Source organism: Thunnus thynnus, chromosome 23 (genome assembly GCF_963924715.1).
Source record: "Thunnus thynnus chromosome 23, fThuThy2.1, whole genome shotgun sequence".
NCBI lineage: Eukaryota > Metazoa > Chordata > Actinopteri > Scombriformes > Scombridae > Thunnus > Thunnus thynnus.
In genome coordinates, this window is record NC_089539.1 from 17,245,391 (window position 1) to 17,264,907 (window position 19,517).

At 40.3% G+C, this 19,517-nt stretch overlaps 1 protein-coding gene and 1 long non-coding RNA gene across 7 annotated transcripts in view; one reads left to right on the forward strand and one right to left on the reverse strand.

Annotated features, from left to right (window-relative positions):
• LOC137175574 (uncharacterized) overlaps positions 1-19,517 on the forward strand; it is a 103,816-nt gene that overhangs the window by 38,250 nt on the left and 46,049 nt on the right. The window contains exon 3 of the long non-coding RNA XR_010925642.1: positions 6,704-6,858. This is a non-coding gene — a long non-coding RNA (uncharacterized lncRNA). The remainder of the gene's footprint in view (positions 1-6,703; positions 6,859-19,517) is intronic.
• The window catches only part of anks1b (ankyrin repeat and sterile alpha motif domain containing 1B), a 236,551-nt gene that overhangs the window by 17,268 nt on the left and 199,766 nt on the right, over positions 1-19,517 (reverse strand). For all 6 annotated transcript variants that reach the window (XM_067581321.1, XM_067581317.1, XM_067581316.1 and 3 more), the window contains 3 exons: positions 4,445-4,552; positions 3,053-3,256; positions 810-935 (listed from right to left, as the gene is read on the reverse strand). In XM_067581321.1, coding sequence (XP_067437422.1) covers positions 810-935; positions 3,053-3,256; positions 4,445-4,552 — 438 coding nt within the window. The remainder of the gene's footprint in view (positions 1-809; positions 936-3,052; positions 3,257-4,444; positions 4,553-19,517) is intronic.

The following is a 19,517-nucleotide window of genomic DNA, read 5'->3' on the forward strand; positions in this document are numbered from 1 at the left end:
ACACTCTCTTACCTAATCTCCTAACGTTCATCCACCAGAAGTCTTCATATTTGCATCACCAATCCGAGGATCTATTTCTGAGATACCCACTTCCCTTCCTTCTCAGGATTTCTGAGAGCCAATGGCCTTCAGTATCATCAGCTTGGATGAGCATCAAATTGCTTTCTGCAGTGTTTTACCTGCCCCAAGTAGATAATCATTGCAGTCTGGTTGCTGAGCATGCTGTATAAAAATACAAAGAAGTGCAAGGCCGTATCCGTGGTAACGTGGACATGTAACATCCTTTATGTAACCGGCAAACATCTAAATTTACCAAAGTACTGAGAATAACGAAGGCGATACTGACTGAAAGGTTGAGTTCAGTATCATTGATCTTTACTATTATTACCTTCAGTGTGTATTGATGACATGGAAACGATGAGCTGATTTATCAGCGAGTTGATTGACAGAAAATAAATTGATAAGAACTGATTTGTCGTTTCAGTAAATTTTAAGCAAAAATGACTGGTTCACTGGTTCCTGATTCTCAAATTATGAACATTTGCTGGTTTTCTTTGTCCTCTATGATAGTAAACCCAATATCTGTTGGTTTTGGACAAAACAAGTAGTTTGAACACATCAGCTTGAGTTTTTGGAAATTAAAAACCAAACAATTGGACCAAACAATTCATCAATTAATTGAGTAAATCATAGGCATATTAATCAGTAATGAAAGTAATTATTGGTTGCAGTCCAGCATACAGTTGCACATATTTGAACTGTGAATTCACACACACACACACACACACATATATAGTTGGTGGACTTACATATGCTTCGTAGTCACAGGACTGAAAGATGAGCTTCTCGGGGTGATGCTGCCAGTACTGCACCGGAGTGGACGAGGTGGCCTCGTTGGGCGGACGCAACGTGATTGGCTCGCACCACTCGCCTGCCTGAAACAACAACCAATAGCGTGTAAGGACAGAGACAGGATCACACCGGCTTACAAGATGTGGCATTACATTCAGGCTTGTTTCTGCGTATCCCATGTTGACATGACTCGTTGGCCTGATAAACGCGTGTGCGCGCCGAGCTCGAGTGTAAATTCTTAATGTAACAGCTTTCCCGACATGAACATTAACATGCCTTCAAAGGACACGCTTCACAGAACATCCAAGAGGAAATTAAACTCGGATGAATTATGCTCGGCTTCTAAACGTTCCCATACTTTAGCTCACTTTAAGACCTTTAGCTGCTACTCGCCTCTCTTTCACCCAGTAAGCTTTCACCTTTTAAACAAAGGAAATACCTTAATCCCATCTGCATACTTCTCAGATGTCTGAGGATAACAATTAAGCTTGTTTTATGGTCTTTTCATTCTTTGAAAAATGAAACCAGATGATTTTTCTTGTGCCAGACTTTGTGTGTGTGAAGTGGCCTCCTGTGCATGTTTATGTGCATTTCCATATCTGATTGCTTGTGTGTTAAAATCCCTGTTAGAAAGTTGCCGTGGGACTGTGGAGGTGAGATCTTATAATCAGATGCAAAGATGTTGGATAAACAGCCTGGGGATAAGCCTTTAGAAACCAGCATCAGCCAAATTTATGCTAAACTACACCAGCTTAATAATATTACAACCAATCTTCCCACTTTCTTTGACCACAGTGAGGGACTCCGCTGGAAATCTTCAAGTTTTTAATGTGCTGCGATACAGGCCAAAGATGCGTCAAGAAAGAAGTCAGCTGTTGCACTTGTGCACAAAATAACGAGGAACTGAAAAGAACAGAAGGTAAAGAGGGAGGGAAGAGCCACATGGAGGACTTGGGAGGGACAAACATTTGCCATAAATGTGGTGACAGTCAGAGAAGAAGGGTAATGAAACAGAAAATAAAGATCTCTCCTCTTTTCTCTAATTGTTTGCCTTCTATTCTGACAAAGCTGACTCATCAGTGCCACCTCACAGTGTTATGTCTAGAAAACAGGGATCCACTGTGACACACACACACACACACACACTTAAGAGATTCACCGGTGTAACCATAAATGTGTGTTGGTCTGCACTGATAAGCTCTTTGATTCACACGGAGACACAAAAAAGACCCTAATCATACTGAATCAAAACACAGCTGCTGCCTCATGCTCATGTTTAAGTGTGTGTGTGTGAGTCATTGTGCTGTTGTTGATTGGGAGTCATAAAGTTCTAATTTTGCATTTGGATGAGAGTACAATTGGCTGGAAAGAAGATGAGAGGCTTATGAATTGTATGTCTTGTTTACGCAAAACTATAGACTATTAAATCATCTGATATAGGAGCTGAAAATACATGTTTTTCTATAATGACAAGCAGCTTCCGTGTATGTGTGTATCAGAGACAGATTACAGGAGATTACTCCTGATTTTAAGTACAGCAAAATAACTGTTGCACTTTATCCAGTTAATTGTGATTTAACATTTTATCGCACAAAGTTTCAGGCATAAATTTCCTTATTCGTAAAATTTATAGGAGCTCTAAACAAGCAAAGATGGCTGCCGGTGTCAGATGGTCCGCCTGCTGCAGATTATTAATGTTGGATTTCCAACAACCAAACAGGCAGATAAAACATTTTTGGCTCGCATCTTGTATCTGTTAGAGATCAGCAGTTAATTGCTGTGATATTTCATTTATGATTAAGATTTATTCCACTTTTCCTGATTGGAAATGTGATACCGCTTGAAGCCTCATTAGTTAAAGGACCAGTGCGTCAGATTTAGCGGCATCTAGCAGTGAGGTTCCAACAAACTTTTTCTATTATGAGTAGATTACAGCGAAGAGAAAACTTCAAAGAACACATTTGCTAATAAAGGATAAGTCTAGCGTTAAAGCTGGGTACTGTAGTTTTTAGCAAACATTTAAACAGGAGTAAATATTTGTTGTTTTTTGACATTGAGGAGAACGTCATGACTCTTCCTTGAACTATTAAGCCAGTCTGATGTATATCTATGATCATTCATAATAATCTCCTCGAGTCCATCTCTCTCTTCCTCTCCCTGCCTCCATTCATCCAACCATCCTCTCCTCCCCTTTCCTCACCATGCTGACTTGGGCCATCTGTCGCTCCAGCTTGGATCGCGGCACGTCCTCGAAGTAGTTGTCATTGCTGCGCTGCCTGCGCCGGGCGTCCGCCTGCATGATGAGGTGCTGCACGTCCAGAGATCCACCCGGGACCCCCGCCGTGTACGCCGCTTGGCCGACCGACGGGCTGAGCTGGGGAGGAGTGTGGTTCCCGCCGGGCTCCTGGGACAGACGGGGGAGTTAAGAGGGGGAGGGGGGGGACACACATCATTTTATAATGTGCTGTGTCACTGCTGTAAGTACAATAAGTAGGGCAATTGCATTCACTGTGCGTTGTCACATTTTATTATTCAGCCATGGTGTCGCCACACTGCTGTGTACTCGTATCGAAAATTGCTTTGTAAAATTGGGGACGAGGATCTTGTCCAGTTACCAGAAGGTCTCAGCAGGTCCATCAGACTGTCTTTAAGCACAACGCCGAAGCCGCGTCTGCTCAGTGTGAGTCACTTTAAGTGAAAGCATCAGCTAGACTCTTGAAAATGATGCTCATTTAAGAGGCTTTACAAGCCGAGCAGAGACTAAAATTCACAAAAGAATAAGGACTGTTCTGTGTTTTATTGGTGTAATTGTCTTATACACTGGAAGGTGAGTTATTTCTCCTGAGAGGTTAAACACTTTCAGTTGATTACATGTGAGAAAACTTAATAGAAGAGGCTTTTTTCTGAGGAATTTCTTCATTTTCCTCTCTGGACCATGTAAGCTGAAGTTTTATAACTTTGTATTTGTTGGCTAGACAAAATGAGCAGTTTGAGGACATCACTGTGGGTCCTGGGAGACAGTGACAGGCATTTTTTAGTATTTTCTGACGTTTTATTGACTCAGCTAAAAAAAGAATCAACTGATTAATCAATAACAAACCCCAGTGATTATTTTTTTTCACTTATTTTGAGGCTTATTACAAAACTGCAATTCTCACATGAACATGTTGAGACACAGCGGACAGTTTGGGATGTTTGCAGGAGCAGAAAACTCGTGAAGCAGAGGGCCTCCCCTGGCTCAAAAACACAAGGAGCAAGAGACTATTATAAAGACATTAGAGCGTAGACCCGATGGGAGAGGGAAAGCCGGTTCGTTGTGATTAGTATCCAGGACATGCCGGCAGGGAGGAAACTGCAGTGGGTCAGCCATTTTGTGCCTGCCTGAGAGATTTGGGTAATCAGTTGGGCGGTAACAGCAGCAGTGGGGAGGCTGTAGTTCCCTCAGAGAAATACGCAGCCATCTGGGAACGGACCAAGTGCTTTTTTCTCTGTCTGATGAGTTCATAGTAATTCGAATCCACAGTAATTCAGATATTACCCAGAGTCATCATGGTTCATACAACACACAGTTCGCTCACTGAGACCCACTCACCCGTAGGGAGATGGCCCGCGGAGGTTTCTGTGGGGTGTCTTCGTGTAGCCGGTCCCCCAACGAGGCCAAGATCCGTTTTCTGTGTCCAATAAGGCTGATCTTCAATACCTGAATAAAGACAAAATATTAACCATTAAATTACATTAAAGGTTCAGTGACATGATTTAGGTCACTTATTAAGAAAAAATGTCCAAACTGGTTGCTGAAATGTGAAGATTTGCCGTTTTTCTCTATTTTATATCATTGTAAATTGAATTTGTGTTGGTTTTGGACTGTTGGTCAGACAAAAACATTTTGATGATGTCACCTCTGGCTCTGGGAAATTGTGATTTGGCATTTTTTACTATTTTCTGACATTTTATAAACAATTTTTGGATTATTGGCTCATTAGCTACATCCCTACATTGTAGCATACAAAAAGTTAGGATGTGTTTGTTCTGTTTTTTTCTGCAAATTCACAAGAAATGCTGGGTCAAAAGCTACTGCGCTAGCAAAAAAAAATGATGACTCTTACTCTCATTTGCATAATTTAAAACAGCTTTTATAGAGAGCAAGTGTTCAAAGGCTTTCAGACTGGATAACACTAGATTATATCAAAAACTGCATAAAGGTAACAAATTATCACCACCATCATCATCATCATCAGCCTCAAATAGAGGATAATAGTGCTATCCAGAAAAGGAGTTTCACAGAGTAAAACACCGGAGTGCACTGCAGAGCTCTCAGGGAAGTACTAATGAATGCATAATGATATAAAAGGCCCCTCAGCAAATGCATACATCATGTCATTATTATTATTATTATTATCATTATTATTATTATTATTATTACATAATCAACATGGCTCGGACAGCTGTGTTCAAGCTGTTAGTTGTGACGTTAGATGCACACATACCAGTGACGTATCCTGTATGAGACTCACACACACTCACGCAGAGAGACACATAATCAAGAGGCAGGCATGGAAAGACTGATTAAATTAGTTGGTAATTCTATTGTAATTTACGACTCTGATCTTTTCTGTTCAGCCAAATTAATATCAAATTGTTGTTCCTTAAGGCAGCAAAGTATCTGAATAACAAGAATTTATCAGAGACTCGAGCCAAACTTAAGTCACAAATATGAGGACTTGGACTTCACTGTCTAAAGACCTGACTTGTAGGTTGAAAGCTCTGGTTTTGACATAGTAAAATCTTGAAGCATTTAAAAGTAAATAAGCCAGCGACAGGCAAGCGGTGCCTAGCAACATATCTTGAATATTGAATTATTAGGCATGGAAAGGACGTGGTCTCAGTTATCTAAAGATACTATTAACACAGCTTTGAAAAGAAAATGATGTCTCATTTTAACTGTCAGATCAGAAAGACTTAATCATTTCTTCTTAAATGAAGGATTAAGCGACATGAGACCTGATTTTAAACTAGCTTGAGACTGGATTTGGACTTAAAAGACTTTAAAACAGCTAAAAAAGTTTGACATTTTGTAAAATATGCTTTGGTTCTGATTTATGCCAAGTGTGGAGGTTGAGCCATGAGGAGATTAGCTTAGTTTAGCATAAACTGGAAGCGGGAAAACAGCTAGCCTCTCTAGTCTCTCCAAAGTTCCATCAGTCAGTAATTAACACATTGAGCCTCATTTGTTTAATCTGAACACAAACAGAAATGATAAAAAGGATACTGGTACCAGCCTTTATGCTAAGCTAACGGCTTTAGCTTCATTCACATTAGCGCACAGGCATGAAAGTGGCCTCGATCCTCTTGTCTAACTCAAGAAAGTGAATAAATGATAATAATATTTCTCAAAATATCAACCTGTTTCTTTACCGCAGCTTCAAAAAGAAAATGCAACATCACATTAATGGTCAGAATTCAGACTGAAGAGTTAACTTGGATTTACCATAAACATGTAAAACAGCTCTGGGATTAATACACTTTAACCTCAAGACCCCAAATTCCAACACAAACCAAAACTACCACCATATTTTCAGGTTTTTTTGTTAAATGCATCATTTGATAAAACATTGTTAGCGAACTCTGAGAGTTTTTGCACCGACAGTCATGAAATGCAAATTTAGCAATATGAGATTGTGGCATATTTGCAATAATGTATTGATTTTCCCCAGGCACTCATTACACAGGCACAAATGGAGATGAAAACACACACACACACACACACACACACACACACACACACACACACACGCATACACACACACACTTGGACTTGTATGAAAGCATTCATTCTTTCTCTGGTCACTAGGCATCCACTGACTGTGCCAGTTACTGGCTTTTCTAAAGAGACGAGCTGGAACATGGCAGCCTTCTGCAGGGATGTTGTTTGCACCTTCTGGCACCAGCAGACAACAAACTCCTGCCTGGTTTTATGGGGCTGCCATTGGAGGTCTTCCAATAAAGGTATGTGCAAGTGTGAGAGAATGTGTGTTTGTGAGTGTGTTACGTGTGTGTCTTCAGGGCAAAAGGTGGTAATTAGCCTCAATGTGAGGCCTTGCTGCGAGTGTAATGAGTCTTGCTTTGAGTCAGCGCAACTTACAGACAGACACACACATACTTAATCATCTCCAGCACCAATTACGCCCCTACATCTGCTGGAGAAACATAAAAATACAAACGTACAATGGGAACAGTGGCGTAGGAAGAGCACGCTTTGGTTTTATCTGTGTGTGCATAAACCTAAACACACAAACAGAACATAAATAAACCATTTCCCATGCATAATAAAGTGTATATATGCAAACTGCATGTAAATAATCAATGCATAATTTATCAAGCAAGCCCAAAAATGCTCACTCTCACGGTTTCCATTAAAAATTTAGACACTTTATTTCATATCATACAGTAAATGATGAAAAAGGACAGTTTGAATAGTGAGATATGTTAGAAAAAAACAGCTATCAACGGGTTAAACTCCATCCTACGCTGTTCTTCTCTGCATGGAAACAATGTATTATAATTGTTAAAATTAGATGGATCAAAGGGAAACCAAGAGCAGAGCTGGGACTAACGGGTAGTGGAACTAATTGGCGCATTATGGCTGCCCGGTGCCCCCTCCACCAATTTGTACTCTTTCCCCCTCTTATTCTCCCTCTCTTCTTCTGGCTTTCATAGCTCACTTTCTCTCTCTCTCTCTTCTCCATCGTCCTTTATGGACGCACAATGTCAGAGATACTACCCGGACGTCTCCTTCCCTCTGTCTCTCTCAGTCCGTCTCTGTACTTTAGTAAAAATGACACTGACTCACTGAATTTGGTGCATTAACATCATGTGATTTTCTGTCTTGAAAAATGGCTTGAAGACCTACTTTTTTCTGAGAGTACTTACTCGTCCAATATGCTTTTTCTCACCCTGTCTCTCATTTTCTAGCTCTCTTTTAAAAAAAAAGTCATTTGCTATGTACTTTACAGTACTTATTCTCAAAGACTTCTCCCTGATCTATTGTGGATTGTATCTTATTTACACTTGAATGAATAAATGTAGTCTGTAATGATTTTGTCTTTATCATACAACTTTCCAAAATGCTCTTTTCTAATGACGTTTCATAAATCTTTTCTATAAACAAGTGTCAGTATCATGAAACGTAGTAAAAAATAACACATTATCAGGCTTTTAACTTTTGAAAATGCTAGTTTTCCTCTAAAGTTCCTCTAGAAGTGAGTGATAACAGTGATGTTATTGCTCCACTGGTAAATAGAATATTGTGTTTGATTTAGGGACATCACTGAAAATAGTAAGATTGCAATCAAGTGACATAACTTCACCCAAGACTCACTTGTTATAAAGACAAAAATAGCTATAATTTATTAATGACGTATAACTGCCCTTAATGGACACAGTATCAGTGATACTACAGCGTCTCTCTGTCTCTTTGTACTAAAATTACATTGGCTCACTAAACTTGGTGCATTAAAATAATGTGATTTTGTCTTAATATCATGCTTTTAACTTTTAAAAACAGTTGTTTCCAATGCAGTTTTTAAGAGCTTTTCTAAATGAAATGAAATGAGAATAGGTTGCATCGCTCTACTAGTGACTGTACTACTGATCTCTAACAGTGCTGTTTACAGTGTAGTTTTTTAAAAGTTAAAAAATGTCAGATTGCAAACAGGTGATATTAATTTACTTGAGATGAGTTTATTGGAAAAAAAAAGTCAGGACTTAAAACTTAACTATACAGTATACAAAAGTGCCGGGATGATTTTTCACAGTATGCAGTAAAGGTCATGAAATATTCAGTCTCTTACTTGTGTCTGTCTCCTGAGGGTCAGTGGCGTGACACTAGTCCTCACACGGCCTGTTTCATCAATACAGACACGTTCCAGAAAAGAGCAACGGTAATCGCCTCGCACCAAGTGTATCTGAGTGTCTATCTGCGTGTGTGTGTGTGTGTGTTACACTTTGCCTTATGCAACAGCATCAACTTCAACTACGGTAGAAGCCTCAACCTCATCCTGAAGTTCAACTGTCACCATGGCAACACAGAGCCGCAGCAGCAGTCACCCACACATACTCATCCCAAAAAAAGAGAAAGGAAGAAATAAAAAAAAATCTACATGCACGTGGATGTGTACTTACACACACATACACACACACACACACACAAACAGCTCAAACAGCTGTTTTAGAGCCTGGGGAAGAAGATTATATTGTTATCCCTGAATGGATGAGAATTTAAATGCAACCCGACCATTATTGTTAAAACACACTCACACTCTGTGATGCTTGACTGCAGCATCTCTCCATTTGCATGTAAATTATATTCATAGCAGCTGTATATACTGACAAGGGAAGTGTTGAGCCACCACCGCATACACTCCTTTCCACCCCTTTTTTCCATTCACCGCTATCGCCGTCCACCACGCATTCATTTAAGCTTAACTCTATTCAAATCAACTCAGTGAGCTCTGATGATATAACCTTGATAAGGCAACCGGGTGTCAACAGCGCTTACACAACGTCAGCTGGAAAAAAAAAAAAAAAAGAAATAAAACAGAAATTGCTGAACGGACACGGACATTTCTGTCTATGCAGGTATTGTGCAGGCGCAGCAAACATTTGATGGATGCTGACACGGCAATGTCAACTTAATTTAACCCATTTTGTCTGTATAGTCTGTATTTCTCTTTAAAGATAACTATATCTTACTGGCAATCAATCCAATAAAAAGACCAAAACCAACGATGTCAGCTCATCTCGCAATACTTTTAAGATTTCCCTTCTCTGTCCCAAGTCCATTGGCTCCTACTGAAGACATACTGTATATCAAAAACAAGTCACAAATGTAGTTTCCCTTAAAAAAAAATCATAAAAAAGCTGAGCACTGTAGTTTCAAGCAAATGTTACTCAAACAGTAGTTAATAGTGTATTTGTTTGGGACTATTTTTAGCTGCAAATTGATGCACATCTGGTGCTCTAGAGTCCAGTGAGTATTTACAACAGCAGGATGGTTTATGTTGGACTCTCTGATATAAACTACAATGTCCATGTTCATCATAATGAAGGAACATGTCACCCATTGCAACACAGACAACACTTAGTAGTAGGATCAGTTAACTGTTGGTGTTTTCATGGGATTTGTTTAAAATAAAAACTACAGAATATCAGTTTTATCTTTCAAGTCTGCCTGAATGTGAACAAATAGACTACAATTTTATTGTTAGATGCTTGGTAAAATATTTATTACACTGCTAGACTGCCAGACTAGTCTGAAGGTAGACTGACACCATGGTTAAGCTTTCAGTTATATACTCTGCTGTATATTGTACCTCTACGAGATGACCAAAAAGATGAGAGTCTTATCTGTCAATACATGTATTACATATCCGTATTCATTCAGTCACAAATTCTACACAGTGCTAGCATCCCACGAGTGGAACAGTGATTTTTAAATACATTACAGCTCATATCAAAGTTTTGAAACTGTTTGGAAGTGAGATCAGTAAGATATAAACATTCGGTCCTGGTTTCAGAAACTAGGCGACTTAGGAATGTAGACTGAAAAATGATTTTTGCAAAAAACTTTATACTAATTTTCAAAATTATGGTATTTTAAGTATGGATAAACATGACTGAATTATCTAATATCGGTATGATTGGTATGAATATCGTACAAAACATGAACATATGTATCATAGTGGCTTTAGTTACTGTCAAAATTGCTCACCTACCGTGTCTAAATACATTTTTTGTGACGTGACATGATTTGATGCGTCTCTAAATGACTTTTCTTTCCCTATCCATCTGTTTCTGTCTTTCTCTCTGAACATACTGCAGTGTAACAGCGGTGCCGCTGAGCAGCTACAGCATCCAACGAGGGTGACTTACCCTCCAGTCTTGATTTTATTACCGTAGTATGAGGTGATTTGGGGCGCTGTTTGCCTGCAGTGTCTGGCTGGGCCGCTATGTTTGTGTCTTGTGTGTATGTGTGTGTGTGTGTGTGTGTGTGTCTGTGTTTGCCGATCAATGCACTAATCCTGTTAACAGTCCCGTTAGCCCAGATTGAACAGGCTTGATTAACGGATTAGCCGCCACACATACGGGTAACGGAGTGGTGCTTTTCTCGCAGCCATCTCCTGTCTGTAGCCTGAAGGACGCAGCGTAGCCTGCTGTCACCTTACTCACACGAATTAAACTGTGAATTATCTGATTCTTTTGCCATTAAAACGTTTGTGTGTGTGTGTGCGTGTCAATCGTTTCACCTTCAAGCTTTTTAATTTAGCGACGAGCGCAAAAAGCAAAGCGGCTCCCAGTGGGTTCCAGATAAACTCGCTTGTCTTAGACGCAGCTTTCAAGATCCTGAAACGTGTTTTAAACCTACAAGAAACTCTAGAGAACATACTGACCTCTTTACACACAAGAAGAACACATAGTAACACTGGGTTTATGATAAGAAATAACATTTTGTAAAGAAAACTGTGCAACAATAAGGGTTCAGTAGAAATTGTCGGTGATTTGGGACATTAACAACGACCTCTCTCATTCAGGACGTCGGAGACAAAAAGCCTTTTCTCTGTTGCCTACTGGAGGGGAGGTTGGAAGCTGGTCAGCTCACTGGAGCAGAAAACCCAGCGAGGGAACCAACAGTCCAGTCACTGTCTGTGCTCAAACTAGCACGTAGTTTTAATGATGGAGAAGGAAGGGAGTAAAAACGCTTTCATCAGACTCTCTGCTCCAGTTAATTCTACATTGACTCACCTAACCGCCCCTTTCATTGCCCTCATATCCCTTTTCACTTTGACCATATTCCCTTGACCTCAAATTACCTCTCATCATCTGCTCTCGCACAACATCCCTCCTTTCCCAACCGCTCTGTCCTTATTTTCACTCAGCTCCCCCTCGCTATATCCAGATGACAGAGGGAAAGGCTAAAAGAAAATAGACAGAAAGAATAAATCGTGTGTCTCTGTAATAAAAGACGAGCTTCTGCAGTTGTACATTAAAACAGCTTCTCTTCTCTTCAGCCATGGCAACTGCATGTGATTGGTCCGTCTTTGTTTGTTAGCTTTCGCGGTGTGAGTCCACCTCCTCCGGGCTCACGTCAATATAACCAGTCACCTCTCCCCTGTAAAGTATGAGGTCGTGACTTCCGTGATATCAACAGACCTCTGCATCCCCGCAGGCGACATCTCCCAGTAGAGCGACTGGGGTTCAACTCTGCTCCCCCCCCCCCCAACCCTCTGAAGAATCCCGGCATCGATTTTTGCAGATCAAAGAATCACTGGCATAGGGTTACTTAAATTGCCTGGGTCAGAATATATTACAGGTCAATCGAATGGTTATATTGATCAGAAAATAGCCCATGTCTGTCTCAATGCCATCGTAGAGGTTGAGTATAGGGCCGTTGTACCATCGAGGACACCGAGGTTGCGTTTTCCTGTTATATTTCTGGGAATTTGGGGGGTTTAATGACACAAGGAGGAATTTACGTCCTACGGTTACAAGCGTATTCCACCTGTTGGATTTTTACAGGCTGATATTATTTGAACTATATATCTAAAAAATGGACTGTTTCTAGGTTAGAAAAATGTATTAATTAAATGATAATAAAAGAGGTTTAGTATTCTCCCCCAGACTTATGTGTCTAGCAGCGTGGAGAAGACTTTAAACACCGTCTAGACCATAACGTTGAAAAAATTTAAGAATTTGGCTGATGGCTCTTCAGAAGTTTCCTGGGTGGGTGGGGTAGATACACTCCTGGGTGAGTAGTAAGATTACTACAGTCATATTAAGTGGCTTTGTGCAAGAAACAGAACTTGGAGAGTTAATGTCAGCCAATAATTGTGTGTCTGAGCTGCAGTGCTAGATCTGTGGGCTAAGAAGGGATATAAAAGAGGGCAAAAGTCAAATCTAGCTTCCATCTTGATCAATAAGGTTTGCGTTACAGTAGAAAAGAATTGAGGATATGTGGATAAAGCGCTCAGCGTGTGTGAAGGCGTGGATATTTACAGCAACAACGCTCGGCTCATTTTTCACCCTGATTATTGACGTTTTTCTAACCCTGAATACTTAATCACAGCCAGCCACCTTCCCTCTCCCTCGTTCTCTCTTCCCTCCATCCTCCATCCCTCACCTGATGTGTGTGTGTTGTTTGGAGGTGGAGCTTTTCAACTAGAATGATTAGTATCGATTTGCCTGGACTCTCAATGGATTACACACACGCTCGAAACACAGCCTATATCCCCTCAGAAAGCAAGCAAGCGTAAGCTCGGCCGGGTTCATCACAGCGACGTCCTGGCTTCAGCATCATCTCTCTGCTCTGTTTAGAACCACAGCTTCTCCTACACACATACATTTATACACACACACCACATTGAGGTGGGGGGCAGTGGAGGGAAACCAGAGACCACTGGTTGCCCGGCAACCAGAGAGCGGAGGGGAGTTGCAGTTAAGGGTGATGTGTCAAAAATGATGTCCAAGAGGGACCAATAGGAAGGCTCATTTCAGTGCTACGAGAACAGGCAGCCAATGAGAGTGATGCATTAATAAGCCCGCCTACATGGAGACAGATGTATCTCCATTAATAGCAAGAGAACTGTAACTATGACTGGAAGCACACTGTGTATGTGTGTGTGTGTGTGTCTGCATGTGTGCATGTGTGTGTGTGTGTGTTTGTGTGTGTGCAAACACAGCCAAATGCTGCAGGATCAAGGTTGAAACAAGATCTCTCAAAGCTCGTCTTCTGCGAATACACTCACTCACTCACTCACACACACAGATTTTTACCACACACAGAGGAGCTCATGAATTGAATTCCCAATGAGATGAGAGAGGAAATGGTGTATGATATTTTTCTGGGTTAATAAATACTTCAAAGCCCCAAGATGGAACCGATTTTCACACTGCAGAGGAGCACAAGCTCTCCTAAGGCACCAGGCTGTGTCAATTCACACGCACGTGTGTGTGTGTGTGTGTCTGTCATAGGCTACTTTCAGGGACAAATTTCAGAGTAAAGACCAGCTAATTGGGGACGGCTTGTCCAATTGGGGACAAAAGCTGTGTCCTCAATTTGCAAAAAGCTGATTTTTGGGTCAGTGGTTAAGATTAGGATAAAGGTTAGGATTAGGCAGGTAGTTGTTAGTCTCCAGAAAATGAATGTAAGTCTATGTAATGTCCCAAAAAATGCCATTAGTAAACATGTGTGTGTTTGTGTGTTCATGAGTGTGCAATACTACCTGGCAGTGCTTCAAAGAGATTATCCACCTCTGGTTTTCTCACACAATAAAAATGTGAGTGTTAGAATTTTGTGCATATAATAATAAGAAAATTCTTTTATAACCAACAGGTCTTGATGCTTAAATTAGTTATTTGGTAAAGGTGAGATATTTTGTCAGTCATGTTTATATCACTTGTATGTGACCTGTGCAGCTTGTGTGATGTGTGCGCTACCATATGACATAACACAGAAAGGGTTCACATAGCAGCAGAGAGAGCACAGTCCAATGATGTTGATGTTGTTCTGTACCTTGCAGAGGTTGGCTCACATACAACAGCTGTTCCCAGTCAGAGTCAGTGTAGCGTGTCACATACAGTACATAAACTATTTGAGTTAGGGTTGGGGGGGGGCTACAGATACAAGATCAGGTTAATAGGACACTTGTAGCAGCCATATGTTCATATGTTAAGCTGCTGAGGGACAGCTTTGGATGGCACCATGCTGTGAACTCCCTGTGAGTGGCTGAGTTAAGAAACTGAAGTAGGCTACTTGTTTCCAGCAATCAGTCCAAGTAAAGAAACATGCAGGAGTAGCCAGTGGTGTGTTAGATGGTAATCTCTTTCCAACATTTACATTGGATATTGGATATTATTACTAAGTTTGTGTAACGATACTTTAGGAATGTGTTAATTGGTTGCTAGGCCATCCAGTCAAAAGCAGTAATCTATGTAAACAAGACATAGCGTCACAATCTGAAGCATAACTTCCAAAAATGACAGTTTTAGGGGGGTGAACAATATATTACACTTAACTGCCAATCCTTTGTTAGTGTAGTTACTATTACATGGAGAAATATGTGTGTCAGAGGTAGTAGTACTCATACAGTTCAGAATAAATGACATTATTAGCATGACATCTTGTAATTTGAGGTAGGCTATATTTGTAGAGTGATTATTGTGAAATTACTTAAAAATCTTCCTAATTTACATTATTATTCAACAGCATTTTGATCAAGTGTCAGCTCTATGAGTTGCTTCAGTTAGCTACAGAACATTTACGCCTGGCAACTACTTAATGTAAATATTTGGTAAAAACGAATCTTTACGTATGAACTACTTTATGTGTTACAACCTGTTTTAATTTAATGATGTGTAAATCTACACTTTGTAACATTTATGTTATAATTTGCCGAAGTTTGAGCTTACGAAGAGCTGGTGCAGCCGCCTCCTGATCTGTGTCAGACATGGCAAAAAAACCTGCAAAAAGCCTCATCAGAGTAGCGGTGTAAATGTAGCCAAATATCAAAAGCATCCAATACTATGGTCAAAGCTGTATCGCTATAGATAGAACAAACCTAAAGCAAGCAGCTATACCCTTCTCACTTTGAGGTTATTCAAGACGCCACTCATATGTTTCACACACGACACACGTGTTCACGTAAATTCCAAGAATTTAAACTTAACCTACCAATGAGGACAAAAGTTTTGGATTAAAAAAAGATGATTTATATTCTGTGTAGATAAACAGACGTCTGCCTACCACTCCTGTTGAATGACAGTTTATTTCTAAAAGAAGATGTCAACACTTTGAAAATAAAGTCTCCCTTCCTCATATAAATAGAGTTATTGAACTAGTTGAATTTTTGGTAGTACAACCAAAATAGATGTTTTTTCAGTTAATCAGTTTGCATAAATCACGCGGTTACGTTAAAAGACTTTGTCCAGGAAGCATCATTCATCATGCTGCGGTTTGTCTGGGGCTACCTACTGACTAATGCCGGTCAGCGGAGGGGAATCTATTGTAATAACTCGCCGTGGTGGCGATTCGATGAACAAGAGACTGGATTATGATTGAATGAGCAACGTCTGAGGTAAAGAGCATCTGGCAGGATTTTCAACTCAATCTTTTCTGTCGGTCCAGCCTGTTCTTCCGACAGCCGAGAGAAGAAAAATACTTTTCTCTCCACCGTCTTGCTGGGACCTGTCTCATTCCTTCTCCGCACAGTACAGTCTGACTTACTTTCTTTTCTTTATTTCTCACTTTGTTGCCTTGAATCTCTCCATCATCACCACAGAGGCTCGAAAATATTAACTTAAGAAGCTTGATCGATTCTTGGTTCAAATATGGGCAACCAAGATGAATCCAGCCAGACTTGAGCTAAAACCTGAGTAAAATAATATGTCATTTGACGGTGGTGTAGCCTTCCAGGTGGTAAAAAAATGGTTTCTGTCACACATAGTGATTATCAGTTAAATATGTATCCTGTGTTGGAAGTCAGCCTCCTACTGCACTTACTCTTCTAAACTAACTGGAAGCGTCACAACATCCATCTATTTAACTACTGTATTATTGCTCAGTCTTGTCCCAGATTTCACTTCTCTCGCCATCTTCTAAATGCATGCAAATGAGGATAGGACACAAATTAGGCCAGCAGTTGTAATTGAGTGGATTTAGCTGTAGTAGTAACAGCTTTTTGCTTTTTTTTTTCTCTGCTTCACTTGACTCAATGTGGAACTAGAGTCTCGTCTTTTGACATGTACAAACCTGAAAACTTGGCCTAATCTCTGGATGTTGGTATGAGTTGAGTAAACGTTAAAAAAAAACCCAAAAACAAACACTGTACACACAAGTATCGATGTCAGCGAGAGTCCAATGCAAACTTGTGTTTTATCAAAGCACAATCGATGCTTCAGTGCCTCAACGCTGAGCTCATTCTCTCAAGTGGCTCGAGGACAGACTCCTACACACTAGATGCACGAAAACATTTATCACCAACTCCTGCACTATACACACACACACACACATGTGCACACACACAGTCACACACGCAGTGAATTAGCCTAGTCAGCAGTGTTGTATGTTGTAATCACCTCGCTGAGTGTAGAGCTGAAAGATGCTTAAAACAACAGCAAGCAAAGAACAAAAGGATCAATGCTCATTATTGTATCTCTTCTTTCTCTTCTCTAATCCTACTCTTATTCTTTTTTTTTTTTTTTTTTACACAGATATTGCTCTTCTTCATCACTCCTTCCCTGTCCTGACCTACCTCTCTTCAAGACGGCACTTATTCCAAATGAGTTGTCTTCAGTTTGCTTCCCCTCTGTCTCCTCCTGTGTCTTCTTTTCACGCACTCTCCCTCTTTTGCTCTTGGTGGTTGTTTTCTTGCTGTCCAAGACAAGTGCGTCTGTCTTCCTCTTCTCCTCTCCTCTCCTCTCTCTTCTCTTCAGCCACGCTTTCCTAGCTTTACTCCTCGCCTCCTCACCGCCAGCTTTTGTCTCCCTCTCTCTCACACACACTCACACTCTGCAGATTTCCAGCGCTCACCAACTCCTCCTCTTTCTTCAGCTTGCGGCAGCTAGACTACATCTCCTACATGTCTCTGCCTGAGCACTCGCTCTCTCTCTCTCTCTCCCTCTCTCTCTCTCTCTCTCTCTACACACACTCCCTCTCCCTGCGCTCTCCCTCTCTCTACCTAGTTTACATTACCCCCTCCTCCTCCTCCTCCTCCTCCTCCTCCTCTCCATCTCGTCACTATGGAGACGCTGGGCCTGTGCAGAGACATGCTCGCTCACAAGGAGTGTAAATGTGTGTTTTTGTGTGCTGTGTGAATTGAAAGAGTTCAACAATACCAGTATTGTAATAATATGACCTTAATGTAAAATTCCACTGACAAAAACTGAATAAATAAAAAAAAATTTAGTTGCAAAGTGGGAGGAGCTGCAGGTGCTGGAAGTATTTCTTCTCCAGTTTGTATTCCCATTTCAAAATTTTCTTTTAAAGGAATAGTTTGACATTTTGGGAAATACACTCATTCGCTTTCTTGCACTTTTATATTACTCTCAGGTAACAAAATTTACCCTCAAACACCTCTGATTAACACATTATATCTCCTTTGTTACCTTTAGACAGAGCCAAGCTAGCAGTTTCCACCTGTTTCCAGTCTTTATGCTAAGCTAAGCTAACCGTCCGCTGGCTGTAGCTTCATATTCATCGTACAGACATGAGAGTGGTATCGATCTTCTCATCTTCCTCTCAGCAAGAAAGCGAATAAGTCTTACTGTTCCTTTAATGATATCCTTAATGAACCTAGAAACACATGAGTCTCCTGGATAATTTAACAATGCTATAGGTTTATGTTGTGGTTGTGGTTTCTGAGAAGTATGAGTCAGTTTGGTGGCTAAAAAGCTCTAAATATAGTACAACACCAGGTACTGTTGCAGGTAAGAGGCTCAAATCAGATATGTAGAAACTTCAGAACACACTGTTATTATATTTGGGCGCAAAACGCTGCACCATAGTTGCTCAAGTCATCCAAAATTGACACAGAATCCAACAGTGAGCTGGTTTAAAAGGCTGGAAATTTTCAACAGGTTTCTGTTAGCTTCCACTCGCCATTAGTGACATACACAATATAAATGGATGTTTATTATCAAAGTGCTCACCGGGGATCATCATTCAACTACTTTCTTCATATTTTGATCTACACAGGCTTGTACCTTTGACATTTGATCAAAGAACCAGATATTTTTTTAGGCAGTTGCTCTTTTTTCTGTATCGATGATTAAACCGGTAGCGTTTGATTCCCGTCCAAATCTCGGCAGCGCTCTAACATCAGCCATGTAGAAAATGAGCAGGTCTTTTACTTTCAGAACGCTTTCAGATGCCCAAAATAACGCCTCCTTTTTTGTAACGTCATGGTTTTTTTTTTTCTGTTCTGCTAGACAAGTTAAGACATTTGGCAGGAAATGTCTCAGAGCAGAGAAATTCCCATTTATCTGATAACAATCTTTTGCAAATGTTCCTTTTGGGCCTCATATACTTCATTCTTACGTCATCAATGTGCAGGCTTACGTTACATGAATATGTCTTGGAGTCTCATATGTCTCATCAGCCTTATCTGAGTAAGAAATCAAACACGTCTGAAATCTGATTCAGCTGACTGTAGGGCACAACTACGACAACACTACAGCTTATGTGAGTGTGTGTGTGTGTGTGTTTAAATTGAGCATGCTCATGTGCTTATGTATGAGAATATATATTTGCACACGTGTGAGTGCAAGTGTCACATAAATGAAACACAACCCACAAAGCTCGACGTCATTCGGACTATTTGTGTCTTCACAAGGGTCTTACTTATGTGATCCAGTGGGATAAAAACAGATAGTGCATGACTCTGTATTGTCTCATCTCTATGAAAACAATATTAAACAACCACACTGTAGATTTCAATTTAGTAAATATACCATTAAATGGAAAATAAAAGAAATTTTACTGACGTACTTGAATCTCTACTTAAAAGCTATTCGATCCATTACTGTTGATCACAACAGATTGGAGGAAAAATCGGAGGTTGACTATTCAGTTGAAATTTCCTATTTCTTTTGAATTTTGGGGAGAAACGTCCAGA